This window comes from Conger conger, chromosome 14 (genome assembly GCF_963514075.1).
Source record: "Conger conger chromosome 14, fConCon1.1, whole genome shotgun sequence".
Taxonomy (NCBI): domain Eukaryota; kingdom Metazoa; phylum Chordata; class Actinopteri; order Anguilliformes; family Congridae; genus Conger; species Conger conger.
In genome coordinates, this window is record NC_083773.1 from 29,597,172 (window position 1) to 29,611,040 (window position 13,869).

Consider the following 13,869-nt stretch of genomic DNA (forward strand, 5'->3'; position numbering starts at 1 on the left):
TGTTTCTTTGCCAGATTGTTATGTGTCAGAACCATTCGTTGCACCGGGTTTTTGTCTGCCTGTTCCATGAATCGATATATATATACTGGATTACTGTCACCTTCCTGTCAGCTTTGACCAGTCTGGCCATTATCCTCTGACCTCTCTTGTTACCAATAAGTTTCTGTCTGCAGAACTACAGGATTATAAAAAAACTTTTGCACCATTCTTTGCAAACTCTCGAGATGAGTGTGCCACCAGTCTGCTGCCAACAATCATTCCACGGTCAAAGTCACTAAAATCAAATTTTTTCCCCATTCTGACGGTTCATGTGAACATTAACTTTGTTGTACGTTGCTCTGGATAAAAGCGTCTGCTAAATGCCTTGTAATTTAATGTAATGTACCTAAAGCTCCTGACCTATATCTACATCAGTTTATGCATTGCACTGCTGCCACACAACTGACTGATTAGATAATCGCATGAATAAGTAGGTGTAATAAAGGAAAAATGTTCCCAATAAAGTGCTTGGTGAGTGTATGTATGTACATATACAAAACTTCTGTACACTGCCACTCCTGCTAGACATGTTCTAAGCACTACAACTCTTTCAATGTCACCGAAATCTTTTGTTCTTGTAGTGCTAGCCAGGCAACCTGGCCTGGCCAGCATTTTTCAACATGCTGGAATACCAGGAGCCACACCTCTGTGGAAGCACCTGTTTTTAATATACTTTGTCACCCAACTCAAGGGTTTCTTTATTGCAATAACTCTCAGCTTCAGTCCTGGGGACCCCTGTGTATGCTGGTTTCTGTTCCAACCACAATTGCAATCACACATTTTAACAAGCTGTTATTTTTTCTTCATTATGCTTTTAATGTTTTGAGGGAATATTTACCCTCTTAAGCCGCATTAAGTCAGAAATAGCAATGCATGCCATAAAGAATAAAAGTCCTCAATTCACATTATGCTATGTTACAAATGATTACATAAAGAAGATTTTTTTTTTAAAAGATCTAATTAGACTGAGGTACTGTAAACCAACATGCTCCTAATTGGTGAAAGTGTGGACACACTAAAACTAATCATTTGGTAGAATGAAAAGACAAAACAAATGATAATGAGCCAAACCTGCATTGCGTTAAGGGAAAAATTATGAACAAACTTAAACACTTGAATTCAACAATTATAACTGATCTAGGGATCGGAATGGAAAGCATGCAGGAGTCCTCCAGGAACTTGAGAACCACCATTTTATTGCAGCAGTTACTGGCAGTTATATTGTGCAATTCAGTACAGCATGGTTTGTCATGATGATATGTCATGGTATGATTTATAACAGGGTTGCCCAACCCGGTTCCTGGATATCTACCATCATGTAGGTTTTCATTTCAACCCTAATTTGGCACACCAAATTCTATTACTTAGCAGCTTACTGAGATCTCTGAGAAAGCTGTTCAATGAGATGCGTGTTGTTAGGGTTGGAGTGAAAACCTACAGGACGGTAGATCTCCAGGAGCAGGATTGGGCAGCTTTCTACAAAGCAACTGCACTTGTTTGCTAGCTTTGTGCATAAAACTACATATAGACATCAGAGGGATCTACCACTTACAGTAACTGTGGCATGTAGGCCCACTTTGAAATGATTACATTGATGTTATTGAACAGAAGTTAGTCCTTTACTGACCGACCTTCTCTAAATCAACAAGAAGAGACACAATTAAGCAAAAACTATGGAATATGGAAAAAATCTGGAAATAATTAACACATTTTTTTAAATGAAAGAAAATGAACTAGTTTTTGCTAACATATGTTTACTTACAGTACTATATATGCATAGAGGTTGTTGAAATGGACTGGACTACAATATGTTTTCATCAGACCTCTTAAACGTGTCAAGATGTAAAGATTGTCCTGGCTTCGCTCCAATTAATTGCTAATATGAATTAAGTGAATTTGCAAGGTACTTTTGTTGGGTGTTCAACTCACTTCTAAACTAAAACAACCTAAATTAGCACTAATAGTTCAGAAAACAGATTAGAATAATTGCCATACCATGCCATTTTAGAGATTTTAAGCAGTCCCTGTCTCTATCACAACAAAGAGAATATACATTATGTTCTACTCTGTTCCCGTTACAGAGCATTTTTCCAGCATTGAACTTTCCGGATGTTTTGCTTTGTCATAACTCACAATGTGAGTGCAATAAATGGGCTGAACCATCTATTCACACCATGTATTCTGTTTGTCAGGAAATCCATTCTGTTTGAGATATTAGTAAGCTCATGGTAAGCTACCTTTCTAAGTTCTTTATTTACTGTAGTTAATAAACAGTTGCCATAGTTGGTGTTGATGTTAAATTTATGGGAAAAAACTGCTGGCAAGAGAGTAAATAATGCAACTGTCAGTATTATAAGTGTATGGTTGCAACATGTAACATTTCTGCTGTGCGTGAGATCCTTTCACCTGAAGCATCAGCGGCACTCCTTTAGGTGACCTACATATAATAAAATGAGTATCATCTGTACAGTTTGATAATTAGCCATTTGGAATGTTCCCTGCTCACAGATATAACCGCTCCACCTTGGAATTATCTCAATACTACCAACGCAAGATTTTGTTTTGTTGTCTGTTACGTCTTGCCCACAAATCAGCACATATCATTTATGTTCAGTGTATTTATATCATAAATGCAAATTATATCAATATACTGAACCACATACTGTATGTTCTAAGATTGGACTGTATAGTGTGATCATGTATAATCCTATTTCAATTATACACTCAGTGAGCACTTTATTAGGTATTTATTAGATTTATTTTTTAGATTTAAGTCTTTTGCTGCTGTAGCCTTTCCACATAGGGGTTTAATGCGTTGTGTGTGCAGAGATGTTCTTCTGCATACCACTGTTGTAATGTGTGGTTATTTGCTTTACTGTAACCTTCCTGTCAGCTCTGACCAGTCTGGCCCTTCTTCTTGGACCTCTCTCATTAACAAGATCTCTGCAATCAGTACTGGGCTTGTTGAGTTATGGACACCTTCAAAGGACTGTACAAGTTCAGGAACTATACTGCCCAAAGAAGAAGGGCCTGCAAATTCCTCCTTCTTTTGTACACACAAATACTTAGAAATACGAATAAAATATAAACAAAGTGAAATGTAAAGATATGCTTGAAAATAAAACTTAGGATATGCATTTGTCAGATTATCAGAATTGGGAAATTATTCTTTTTATTTTAATTTTTATGAATCCAAAGCTGCAAGAATTCAAAAACATGTAGCACTGTGATTTGGAAGATTAAAGCCTGGTTTCTACTTCTCCTTCTGCGTTGAGTCTACGCAAAGGCTACGGCACTGCCTACGCGTAGCCGCGTTCCCTATGGCGTAGCCTGACACGCACCTCCCCAGAAATGTGTTGAGAACAGAAATATAAATGTAAACTCAAATTTACTTTGAAAATGACAAGACAAAAGCGCATTTTTGAGTTTGTAAATGGATTGACCAGCACAAATCATTTTTACTTATTTATATTAAAAATATTTGTATTTATATTATATTTATATTTATTATATTTATATTCACTCATATTTAAGAATAAAAAAATATATATTATACAATAAATAAGACAGCAGGTACAAAATATTAAATAAGGAATGTCTCGCGTATGAATAGTACAGTCTATGCATCACATAGGCTAGACACAGGCTATGACGTTCATTCAGGGAGAGGCAAATACTATACATCACATTAAAAAACAGTGGATTACACACAAGTCTCACATGCCTGAATGCAAGAATATACCTATACAGTAGTGATGGGTAAACTTAATCAAACCACCATTAATAGGATCTACTATTACCTCTGTATATTTATTTTACTTCTTTGAGCAACTATGCTGTAAGTGTACCACCACATATTACCCGCATGAATTGAATGGAAAGCCAATGGGAAATAACCCAGAAGTAACGATGGAGCTGGACTCATTCTACATCTACAAATAATAGTTTAGTATTAGCTTTGCACTACGGTAACATACACTGCTTGCTTCCACTGAATTATAAACACAGATCCATCATAAGTAATAGAATGGACAACGAAAGTTGTCATTTCTGCTTTCAAATGAATAAATATGAAAAAAATTGGGGAAACAATAAATTTAAAAAAATAAAAGTACAGTGCTTTCTGTGGTGGAAATGGTGGAAATCAGTTCAATCACTGGTACAGTGGTGAAGTCACTGCTCATCTGGACCAGGGACAGGGTTTACGTTGCTCTGACCAGCACGGTTGTGAAGCCCCTTATCACCATGGGCCGGTTTTTGAATACCAGGTTGGCGTGGAGCATCTTGGTACCGGCTGCCTTTGGGGTGAAAGAGATCTTTTCCTCCATGATTTCACCCGGCTGGAGGCTCACACTGAGAGATAAAGAGGAAACAGGAGTTTATGCTGCTTCTTCTACTGGGACGGCCATTACATCTGGGGTGGAATGTAAGACAAATGTATATCTATGGTACACTGGCTGTTACGATGGTATTCTATGGAGTGCCTGCCTGTATTTAAGTTACATCCCATGTGCTGAGTGGAGTGCATTATGTGATGGGATCCCCAAGCTAATTTCATTGACTGCCAAGATTATTTTCCATATCCAAAATAGTTAGACAATGTTTTTATCAGTGCAGTAATGATATATAACAAAATACATAGTCTCAGTGTGGTGTGACCTTAAATTGCTTCATTTTTTTTATTTCAAAATCAGAGGTGGGGAGAAGTGTAAAAATAATTGCTGTGTTTCCGCAGTCGCAGTTATGCGTCACTGTGACATTAATATCACCCCACTTTGAGGATTCATTACATAGACATACAGTAGATGAGATCATACACCTCACCCTCAATGGAATTTGCGTAACCTGCTGCCAACACTAACAAATGTGCTTAATATCAGATGTGTTGGCTTTTCAAGCATGTGACATTTACAACAGGAATCCAAAAAGAGAGGGAACATCAGATTAACATAGAGCAGTGACAAACACTTACTTTGAATGTACTTTTTTGTGCAATAAACCAGCTCCCATGACTGTCAGTACGCCACTCATGGGAATATGGAAAGGGTTTCTGAAGAGAAAGCGAGCTTCGCGTTTTTCATTCTTCACCACGTAATCATTGCCAGTCATCTGGAGGAAGTAAGGTACTCAGTTAACTGCAACCTGAGAGGTATTCTAAACTCTCGACCAAGCAAAAACTAAGCATGAAACACGGCTGGGTTTCAGCTACATTACTCTGAAAGAATCTTTTTTTAATAGTATAATTGTAGTAGTCATGCTAGTCAATGGACAATCATTGTAGCCAATGGACAAGTTCACTTCATGGGCAGCTGATGCCAGCAGACTGCTGGTGCACAATTGACCAGAGGAGTTGCTGGCGAGCAAAAAGAAGAGAACACTTCATCCCTGGCGTGACACTAAAGCCATTATTCACTACTTACTGTACATCTTACACCAGATCACACACCGGACCATGCCATGAGCAGGATAAGTCACCCAGCCCCCCCAAGTCTTATGACATATGATAGCCTCAGTGGTCCATTTTGTGTGGGGTTTTTTTCTTGGTCTTGTGTTATTTTTACAACTTGTTAAGTAGGCTCACCGAAATGGAGATCAGTGGGTTGGTGATGTTAAACTCTTCTGTAACCAGAACTCGTTCATAGCTGCCTATGTCCTGCATTACCACAGCGAGGTTCACCAGGCCATCACCCAACAGCATCTCGTCATACTCAGAGTGGGTAATGTGATGGACGGTGGTCTTGACTGTTGACCAAAGAGAAAATGTATGAATAACTAATTTAATTCTTATCTGCTCTTATCTCTAAGTCAGAACTAATCAGGTAAGTAGGTTCCAGGAAATGAGACAGAGGCTACATATAGAAAGGTCCCAGACAAATGTAATCCAAACATCCATGCACACAGTTAGACAGTGAGGAAGAGAGAATGTTCTTTCTTTGGGGTGAAAGTTCAGTCACACAGTCACACATACCTTCCCCACTAGTGAAAACACAACAGAAGGTGGGGTGGGGAGGAGAATAGAGATCAGTATCTGCAGGAATGCATATGCATTCCTGGCTGGAACCCTGCTAAAGTACACTCCTAAACTGGAATTTCTACTGTTATAAATGGCCATTGTGCCTAATGTGGCCTTTCAAAGCCACCTTTGATTTCGATGTCAGCAAAACAGTGATTTGATAATACAGTTGCATGCTGCATTGACATTCATAGGGGCATTTATCACCTTCATAGGGGGCCAGTCGTAGCAAGTTGTGGACCTCCCAGAAGGTCTCTAGTGGACTACTGTTGTACTCCTTGGCCTGTGCATTAATGTGTTCCTTCAGGATTTTGGGGGAATTCTCCTTGTTGGTGACAGTGACTGTAAAAGAGATGGTCTCCCCAGCGATAGGTGTCTTGTCCAGACTCATGGAAAGGGCCAAGGTATGTTTTTCTTCTGCCAAGGAAAGCAATGAATCCAAATGAATCTCCAGAACATTATTGAATCTCGCTGTCATGCATTATTATTATTATTATTATGCATTACTACATCCATGGAAATTCAAATGTCTGGAACTACATTTACATTTTTGTCATTTGGCAGACGGTTTTAATCCAAAGCCACTTATAAAAATATGATTACACTCATAATGATTACACAGCAAATGCACAATGGAAGGCATCGTAATGTGTTGTGAATGTGAATAGTGTTGGGGGGGGGCGTACCTCGATTAGCATATGATCGTCTTGACCTCGGACCTTAAAAAAGAGCGATAAAATAATGATTATACAAATACTCAATAGCAGTCATTGTACATTGCTCTTTAGTTGACACATGGTATGTTTTTGTAATACCACCAGCATAAGCTTTTTTTGGTTGATAAAAATATAAAATATAAAAAACAAATACTCACTTCCATCTGTACTTCTGTTTGAAGGCATTACAGCTGTAACAACATGAAAAAAGAAAAGTTAGAGCAGCACGTCCTGTTATCACTACAAATGCCATTTGGCTTTGCCTGAAAAAATGTCCAAATTTGTAAAGAATCCTCCTAATTTTCAATACAGAAAACAGTACAGAAGGTTGCGGTCCTGCATATTTCAGTTACCTTTCAAAAATGAATTGACTTCCAATTCATAACACAGACCAGCCATTAATGGCTTCCTGGCTGTGCTAGCCCTGCACCTGACGTACTCACAATTCTAAGCCACACAATATGGGAATGTTTCGGAGTTATGCACATCAAGCACAGGTGTGGATTCAATCAACATTCCTCATTCAAATCTCATAACATTTGAATTTCTTTTTGCTTTGCAAACCCATTTTGTCAAGTTTGGCGATCCCTACACACTTTCAATAAATTTCTGAGCCAAAATACGAGACAAAATTTTGCATTACCTTTGGTGTTTTTGTAGGCGCTGGTCACGTTTTGGGGCAAGGCGGACCCCACGCTCTTGGTGCAGATGACCGAGCCCACTCTCTCCTTGTCCACGCTGCGGGACAGCACCTGTCCGTTCTGCACGATGACCGTGTGAACATCCGCGTTCACCTCGGCGTAGACGAAGGGCACGTCGTAGATCAGGTTCAAACGGCGGTCCCTGATGCCCTTCACGGGAGAAGGGCCGCAGCAGAATATTCCTGCGGGGGAGAGACCACTGCTGTTAATCTCCTCCCTGAGCATAGCGCTAATAAGCCCTTTAATATAGGGCCGCTCCCATTGACAGTCCTATTCTTTTTTTCTATATTGAGAGAGGGCATATCTGCTCTGTGCTGTTATTGAACCAATAGCTCAAGGTGCAGCACCATAACCTGGAAATCTGCAGAAAAATATAGCCTATTTCGTAAATATAGCCAATTAAGTAAATATTTTTACTTGATCGGACATCTGTGCACATACAGCGACTCAATTTGTCAAAAGCATCCATTTAGAGAGGAAGTAATTTCATGTATTGAGTTAAATATGTGAAATGTACTTTTCTGGTGTAACGCAACTACCAGACAGATAATATATTTCATAGTCATTGCCATTAAAGACATGCATCAGAGAGCATAATGACAACACTCAGTACCACACAAATACAATCCTAAAGCACCAGACATTCATTTAAAAAAGAAAGACTTAACACATGAAATCTGGAGCTGGCAGTGAAACTGTAATCAGGTTGTTGCTTGCAAAGAGAACTGTTATTGATTGATCAAACACAAACCGACATTAGATGACATTACATGTTTTGCCATTTATGATGTGCTGGTAATTGGCCAGCTGTCTAATGTCCAAAACTTTGGGAACCGGCTTGATTTCATTATGGTGCCAAAGCAAATGACTTTAAACAGTATTGAAAGAAAATTATTCTCACGACTGTTGATCCAAGTTACTGATGTCAAGCCTTTGCCAAGAGAAAAATGCTAACTGAGTACTATTGTATTTTCTGCAGTAATTATTAACTTTTTTTAGACTTCACTGACCACCACTTCGTTCCTGAGGAGTTGGGTCCAAAACTTGCCATCCGTCAAAACCAGACCCTAAGTCACGACGAGCCATCCAGCATTCAACCCACACGTGGAAATTCCTGGAAAAAGAAAAAAATACATGCACATATTTACTGAACAAAATAAATTGCTGGTTATTAGATTAGTAGAATGTGAAGTTGTTGTTTCCATGACACCAATAATTTTATGGAACACTGCGCAGATAATTACCAAATGCTATCTTTGCTCATGTGTAGTTTTTTCCCCATCCCGTCATAGTATTCCTCGATAACAAGGTTGGCATTGGTGTCGTGGGCAGAGTTGAAGTTGGTGACGACCCTGCACGGGATTCCCAGGACTCTCATGACTAAAGGAAGAATAGTTCAAAATAAAAAATACAAATTCAGATTTCTGTCGCTCACAGGACGGATGTGATGCTTTGACTTATGGTAGAACCTATGCAGTCGCTTTGGCGTCTGCCAAATGACAAAAATGTAAATGTAAAATGTAACATGCCATTTTCTTTAATCTGAATTCCAATGCTACATAATCAATGTACAGGTCACCAGCTATGGCTAATGCTGATATGCAAGGTCTATCTTAACAGAGGGCTGAAGGACACACAGAATGAGAAATGATATCTGAGGAGGTGCTTGGTTTCAGGGTCAAACCTACCTGTGCACATGACAGCTGCAAAGACCCAACACTGGCCGTAGTGCACCGGGCTGAACTTGGATTCGGCCCACAGTTTCAGTATGTCAGCACTTCCCGACCACTCTGAGGGGCTAACTCCATTTTTGAAGACCCCAGACCAATTCCCCTTCAGAATCCCTCTGTCATCCTCACAGTTGATCTGACATAAGACATGCAGTAACAGTCAACTCTTGAGCTCACCCTCCCCACACTCTTCATAATTATTCAAAGGGTGTCCTCCAAAATGTCAGCTCAGAGATGGTGGGGAATCACACTCAAAATATGACATTGCATTCACAAAGACCTTTCCTGTTTCCAAAGAGGAGGACTGGCTCATTTCTCAAGAGATCAAAGAACACTTTGGGCACAGCTATGCACAGACAACAAGCAAACATTCACTGAGGTAAAAATGCAAAGTCACAGAGTACGAAAACGAATCAAAAGAGCATTGTTGAATAAACTCAGTGATTTCATCAACATTCGTACCTTTCACTTTGACTCACAGCAACTCAACAATGTGTTTGTATTTTCTTTTCAGAAATGCATTTTGAGTTCAACAACCGTGACCCACAAAGCCAAAAATGGGTAACACTTGCATTTATTTGAAGTACTGAAGGACACATATCAAAAGCTATTGTTGACAGCTGCTCTCTGCTCTTTCATTCCGAGCGGTGCGAGTTTTGAGCTAAGGCTCGGATTGCTTTTTTTGTGCCTGAACACTCACCATCGCGCACACCACCCTGCTCAGGTACACAGGGTCCGAGCGACACAGGTAGTCCTTCTGCCAGTTCCTCCTGTGCTGTGGACTGATTTTCAGAAGGTCCAGGCAGATCTCCAAGATTCCTTCTTCATACTGCATTTTTGTGGGGGACAGGTGGAGGGAGAGCAGAAAGTGTGAAAGGGGGAAATGTTCATTTGTACATGTACATTTCAGACAGTCATTTACAACATTTCAGCAGCATTTCAGGGGAGCCTTATCAGACTGACCTGGCCAAATTCCCATGGTCTTGGTATCACATTCTTGGAGGTACCCATGTACAAAAATCCAACATCACTTTTCACACATTCTTCTCTCAGATCTTCAGTTTGAAGGTACACTGAATCGGCTGTGGAAATGAGAGAGGAAAAAATAAATTGGAGAATGAAATTAAACTTGAATTGACCATAGTACACCTCGACAGGGGTTTAGCAGTCTTGAAGGATGTGTTACAGTGTACATATAAATCTGCTAAAATGAACCACACTGTGGTTGAGGACAGATAACTTACATAACTAAAATACATGTATATAATCATATACAAGTACAGAATACACACTGAATAAATACAGTTTGATGATACAGTTTGCACACTAACGTTATGCATCCCAAGCACTTGCTGCTCTTACCGGGACACCAGGGGTTATAGAGCAGCACAAACTCCCCGATGCGATAGCTGTACTGCCTGGGCTGAGTCAGGACGTGAAGGCAGAGCTCGTACAGGCCGATGGGGGAGAAGGCAGGCGCTAAGATGGTGACGGTGACACTCTGGCTGCGAGCACTTTTCCCAGGCTCAATCTCAGCGTTCCACTGGGAATATGACTGCGGCTTCGAGAAGGTGGCAGGGAATTTCACGAGGAGGCCACCTACACAGGGAAAGAGGGTTGATTCCCAGGTTCTATTCAAGAAAGCAGATTTACTCAAGTATCCAGCTGTATAAATGGACACTGTATAAAAAATGCAAAAAGCCCCATGCTCCTGGTTGGCTGAGGTTTCTGTCAGTACCTAGCTGTGCTCTGAAGACCAGGCTGTCTCTGTCTGGGTTGAACAGCCGGCCCTGGAAGAACAGGGTGACCCTGAACGGCTCTCCTCTTCGCACCACCAGGTGTTTGGAGCTCAGCCCTTCTGTCTCGTGGCTTTGCTGGTTGGCCGGGTGCTCCAGGCTAACATGCTTCAGAATCAAATCTGTGCAAAGGAGGGGTTAGAAGAACAAAACGCTTATTCAGTGCTAAAGTCAAAAGATATTTTGAGAAATAAGTGATTCTATTAGAAAGTAACTCAAATGTTTTGCTTTTTTGTACATTTTGTTAAATATGCAAATTCTATTTCTGCAATGATCATTAAATCTCTTAGTATGTACCATGTACACATACACAAACATATGAGAAGTCGTAAAACAACAACAAACAAAAAACAAACCTCACCTTCCATTAGTTTTTGGGTTTTGTAGTTTCTTGTTTCTAGTCTCTCGCTCACGTTTACAGTTATCTGAAGCCCCCCTTCCCTTGACAACGTATTTAAACTCCAAGAGTCTCCTCCCTACTGGGGTGTGAGGGGTGTGGCAAACTGGTTTTTCTTAAGACTAAGTAAACTTGTTTTGTCCGTTGTCGATGAGCAATTCTTAGCACATTTATTGGGAACATACGTACACCCTGATGTTTGAGAACCTGCATGACCACACCCCTTGTACCATAATTCTCCCGAACTGCAGACAAAAGAGTTGGGGCAGTGACTTATTTCAGACAGACAAAAATCTTTTGTCCCAGCAAGAGAACATTTTTACAAGAGAAAGTGACTTAACTGTCAATCAAACATAACAGTTATACCCTCAAAGGCAAACAACACTGAACAGAGGAGAGAAAATACAACTGCTACTCATTGAGTGGGTTTTTATGCGATTATCTTAACATGAGTTGCTTTCAACATTTTTTATGCTGGCATCTGCTACACAGCCACATTATGGAACAACATATCTTTTTGTGGCATGGCATGGCATGTAGAAAAATGTGGAACATCAGCCAAATTATCACGTCTTTTGTGAACTTTTCAGACTGCTCCCAGGCATACACTCATCATGAGGGCATGTCATCATTCTCCAAGTCTGCAGCAGTTAAACAGTGATGCAGTAACAAGATGAATCTTGTCCAAGGGACATAAACACTGGAGCCCACAATAGAAGGCCAGCTTTTACTACATAAAAAAAGGTGTCATTAAGCTGGTGGGGGCATGAGGGCATGTACGCAGTTAGGAAGAGAGGCGGGTCTTGCAATTTCATACCATAGCAACAGCTGTATTAGCAACAGGCAGCAGTGAAAACCACGTGTAACCAACACACCCAGGTTAATTTTCTCAAAAGTTAATGATTCAGTCATGTTAACAATAGTAACACCAAAAGAGAGGAACATCTTGTGCCGTCAACCCGAGACTTCTCCCTCCCAATCGGAGCTAATTACGGTGGATTTCACTCACCGTAGTGAGCAATTACTGTATGCCTCCATTTGTACTAAGTATAGGAACGCTCAGGACTGGTTTGATCCAGCTTGATATCGTCTGCTTACTGAGGCACTTGTGAGAATCAGCCATGGTTAGTTGCTGCAGTTCACAGGAGTGCAGGGGAGCCTTGACCGGCTCATTGCTTCTGGCTCAAGCAGCATATTCAGAGCAATTTGAGGCTTGATGGTCCTCTTGGGGCAGGCAGCAGGCCTCGTCCATCGACTTGGGCTTTTCTCTGTCTGCAGGTTCAGTTGGCTTGCCAGACCCTCCTGACTATATAGAGAACACACTTGATTTGCCGTCTTGACTCCTCAAATGAAGTCTAGCTGCTACCAGGTACCCCTCACTCATTGTTATTTATTTTATTTATTTTTTCCCAGAAACATTTTTCAATATATTGTAAACATAAACAGACTAAAGAGAGCTGAGAGGAATCCCATCACACAAAAGAAAGAATTAAGAGCAGTCTCATTTTCTGAAGAAGTGAGACTCTGGAAACGCTGTTCAAATTCACCTGTACAAATGGGTGGGGGTGTTCGCTCCTACTGACTCAGAGAGAAAGTTATCTGGAAAGGTGTTGGGTGAAAGAAGAACCTACTACATACCCCTGAGTGACTCATTCAGTGCTGCAAACCCAGGGCTGAGCAAGCCTGTCATACATATGGGTGTGAGGCAGGAGCCTCAGAGACTTAAATAAAGCATCATACTGAGAACAACACAAAGGAAAAGCAAGTATTTTAAAGATATGATACATTTCAATATGAACTCTGATTTAATATACACTCAGTGAGCACTTTATTGGGTATTTATTAAGGAATTTGTCAGTTGAATTACTAATTTATGACTGTAGCTTTGAAAATTGTCACAGTGAGCAATTTAAGGATCAAGGCTGATTAAACCAGAAAGGAATAGTTAACTCCTTTGGGCGAGGATCTTGATGTGACACTCAACTCAATTTACTCAAAGTACATTCAAAACAAATTCATAAATGATTCCTTTACCAATACGTGTTTTGCTTCTAAATCCTGCCATGCCTACACCTATGTAATATAATCTGTGAGACTGTACACAGCAGGGGTAGGAAAGCTCTCTGAGTTTTATTTAGATTTAGAAGGCTTAATTCTTGCACTCACACTTCCTGCATAAACCACTATATAATATTAAATTTGATTGTAAGACCATTATAAATTCAAATTAGTCTGATTATAAAATGGTTTAATTGACAGATATTCTCCCACAATCGCTAAACAGTAAAACCATAACACAACTCAATGAATGATCAAAGCTTAATAAAAATCACATCACAGTTCGCCTACAGGCGTCAACTGAGAGAAAAATAGGTTCATATTTTTCATTTGTTTTCATTTACAAACAATGGCTCAGATGATTCTGTTTTGATTCATTAATGACTGGCATATTGTGTGCCTATAATCAACTTTTGATA

The 13,869-nt window shown here is 40.0% G+C and overlaps 1 protein-coding gene across 1 annotated transcript; it reads right to left on the reverse strand.

The window, feature by feature from the left end:
• Positions 1 to 3,176: 3,176 nt before the first annotated feature.
• On the reverse strand, positions 3,177 to 11,411 carry tgm5l (transglutaminase 5, like). The gene is made up of 15 exons (XM_061220964.1): positions 11,357 to 11,411; positions 10,938 to 11,117; positions 10,562 to 10,798; positions 10,163 to 10,281; positions 9,900 to 10,028; positions 9,158 to 9,335; positions 8,714 to 8,849; positions 8,480 to 8,583; positions 7,412 to 7,651; positions 6,927 to 6,959; positions 6,739 to 6,771; positions 6,260 to 6,469; positions 5,621 to 5,781; positions 5,012 to 5,148; positions 3,177 to 4,392 (listed from the first exon to the last, which is right to left on the reverse strand). The coding sequence occupies exons 1-15, from the start codon at positions 11,361 to 11,363 to the stop codon at positions 4,242 to 4,244; spliced, it is 2,055 nt and encodes a 684-aa protein (XP_061076948.1). The 5' UTR covers positions 11,364 to 11,411; the 3' UTR covers positions 3,177 to 4,241.
• Positions 11,412 to 13,869: the final 2,458 nt, after the last annotated feature.

Coding starts and splice junctions, on each gene's coding strand:
- tgm5l (XM_061220964.1), bottom strand. Junction 10,799..10,937: donor GGTCTTCAGAGCACAGCTAG/GTACTGACAGAA, acceptor TTCCCTGTGTAG/GTGGCCTCCTCGTGAAATTC. Junction 5,149..5,620: donor ACCCACTGATCTCCATTTCG/GTGAGCCTACTT, acceptor TACTTCCTCCAG/ATGACTGGCAATGATTACGT.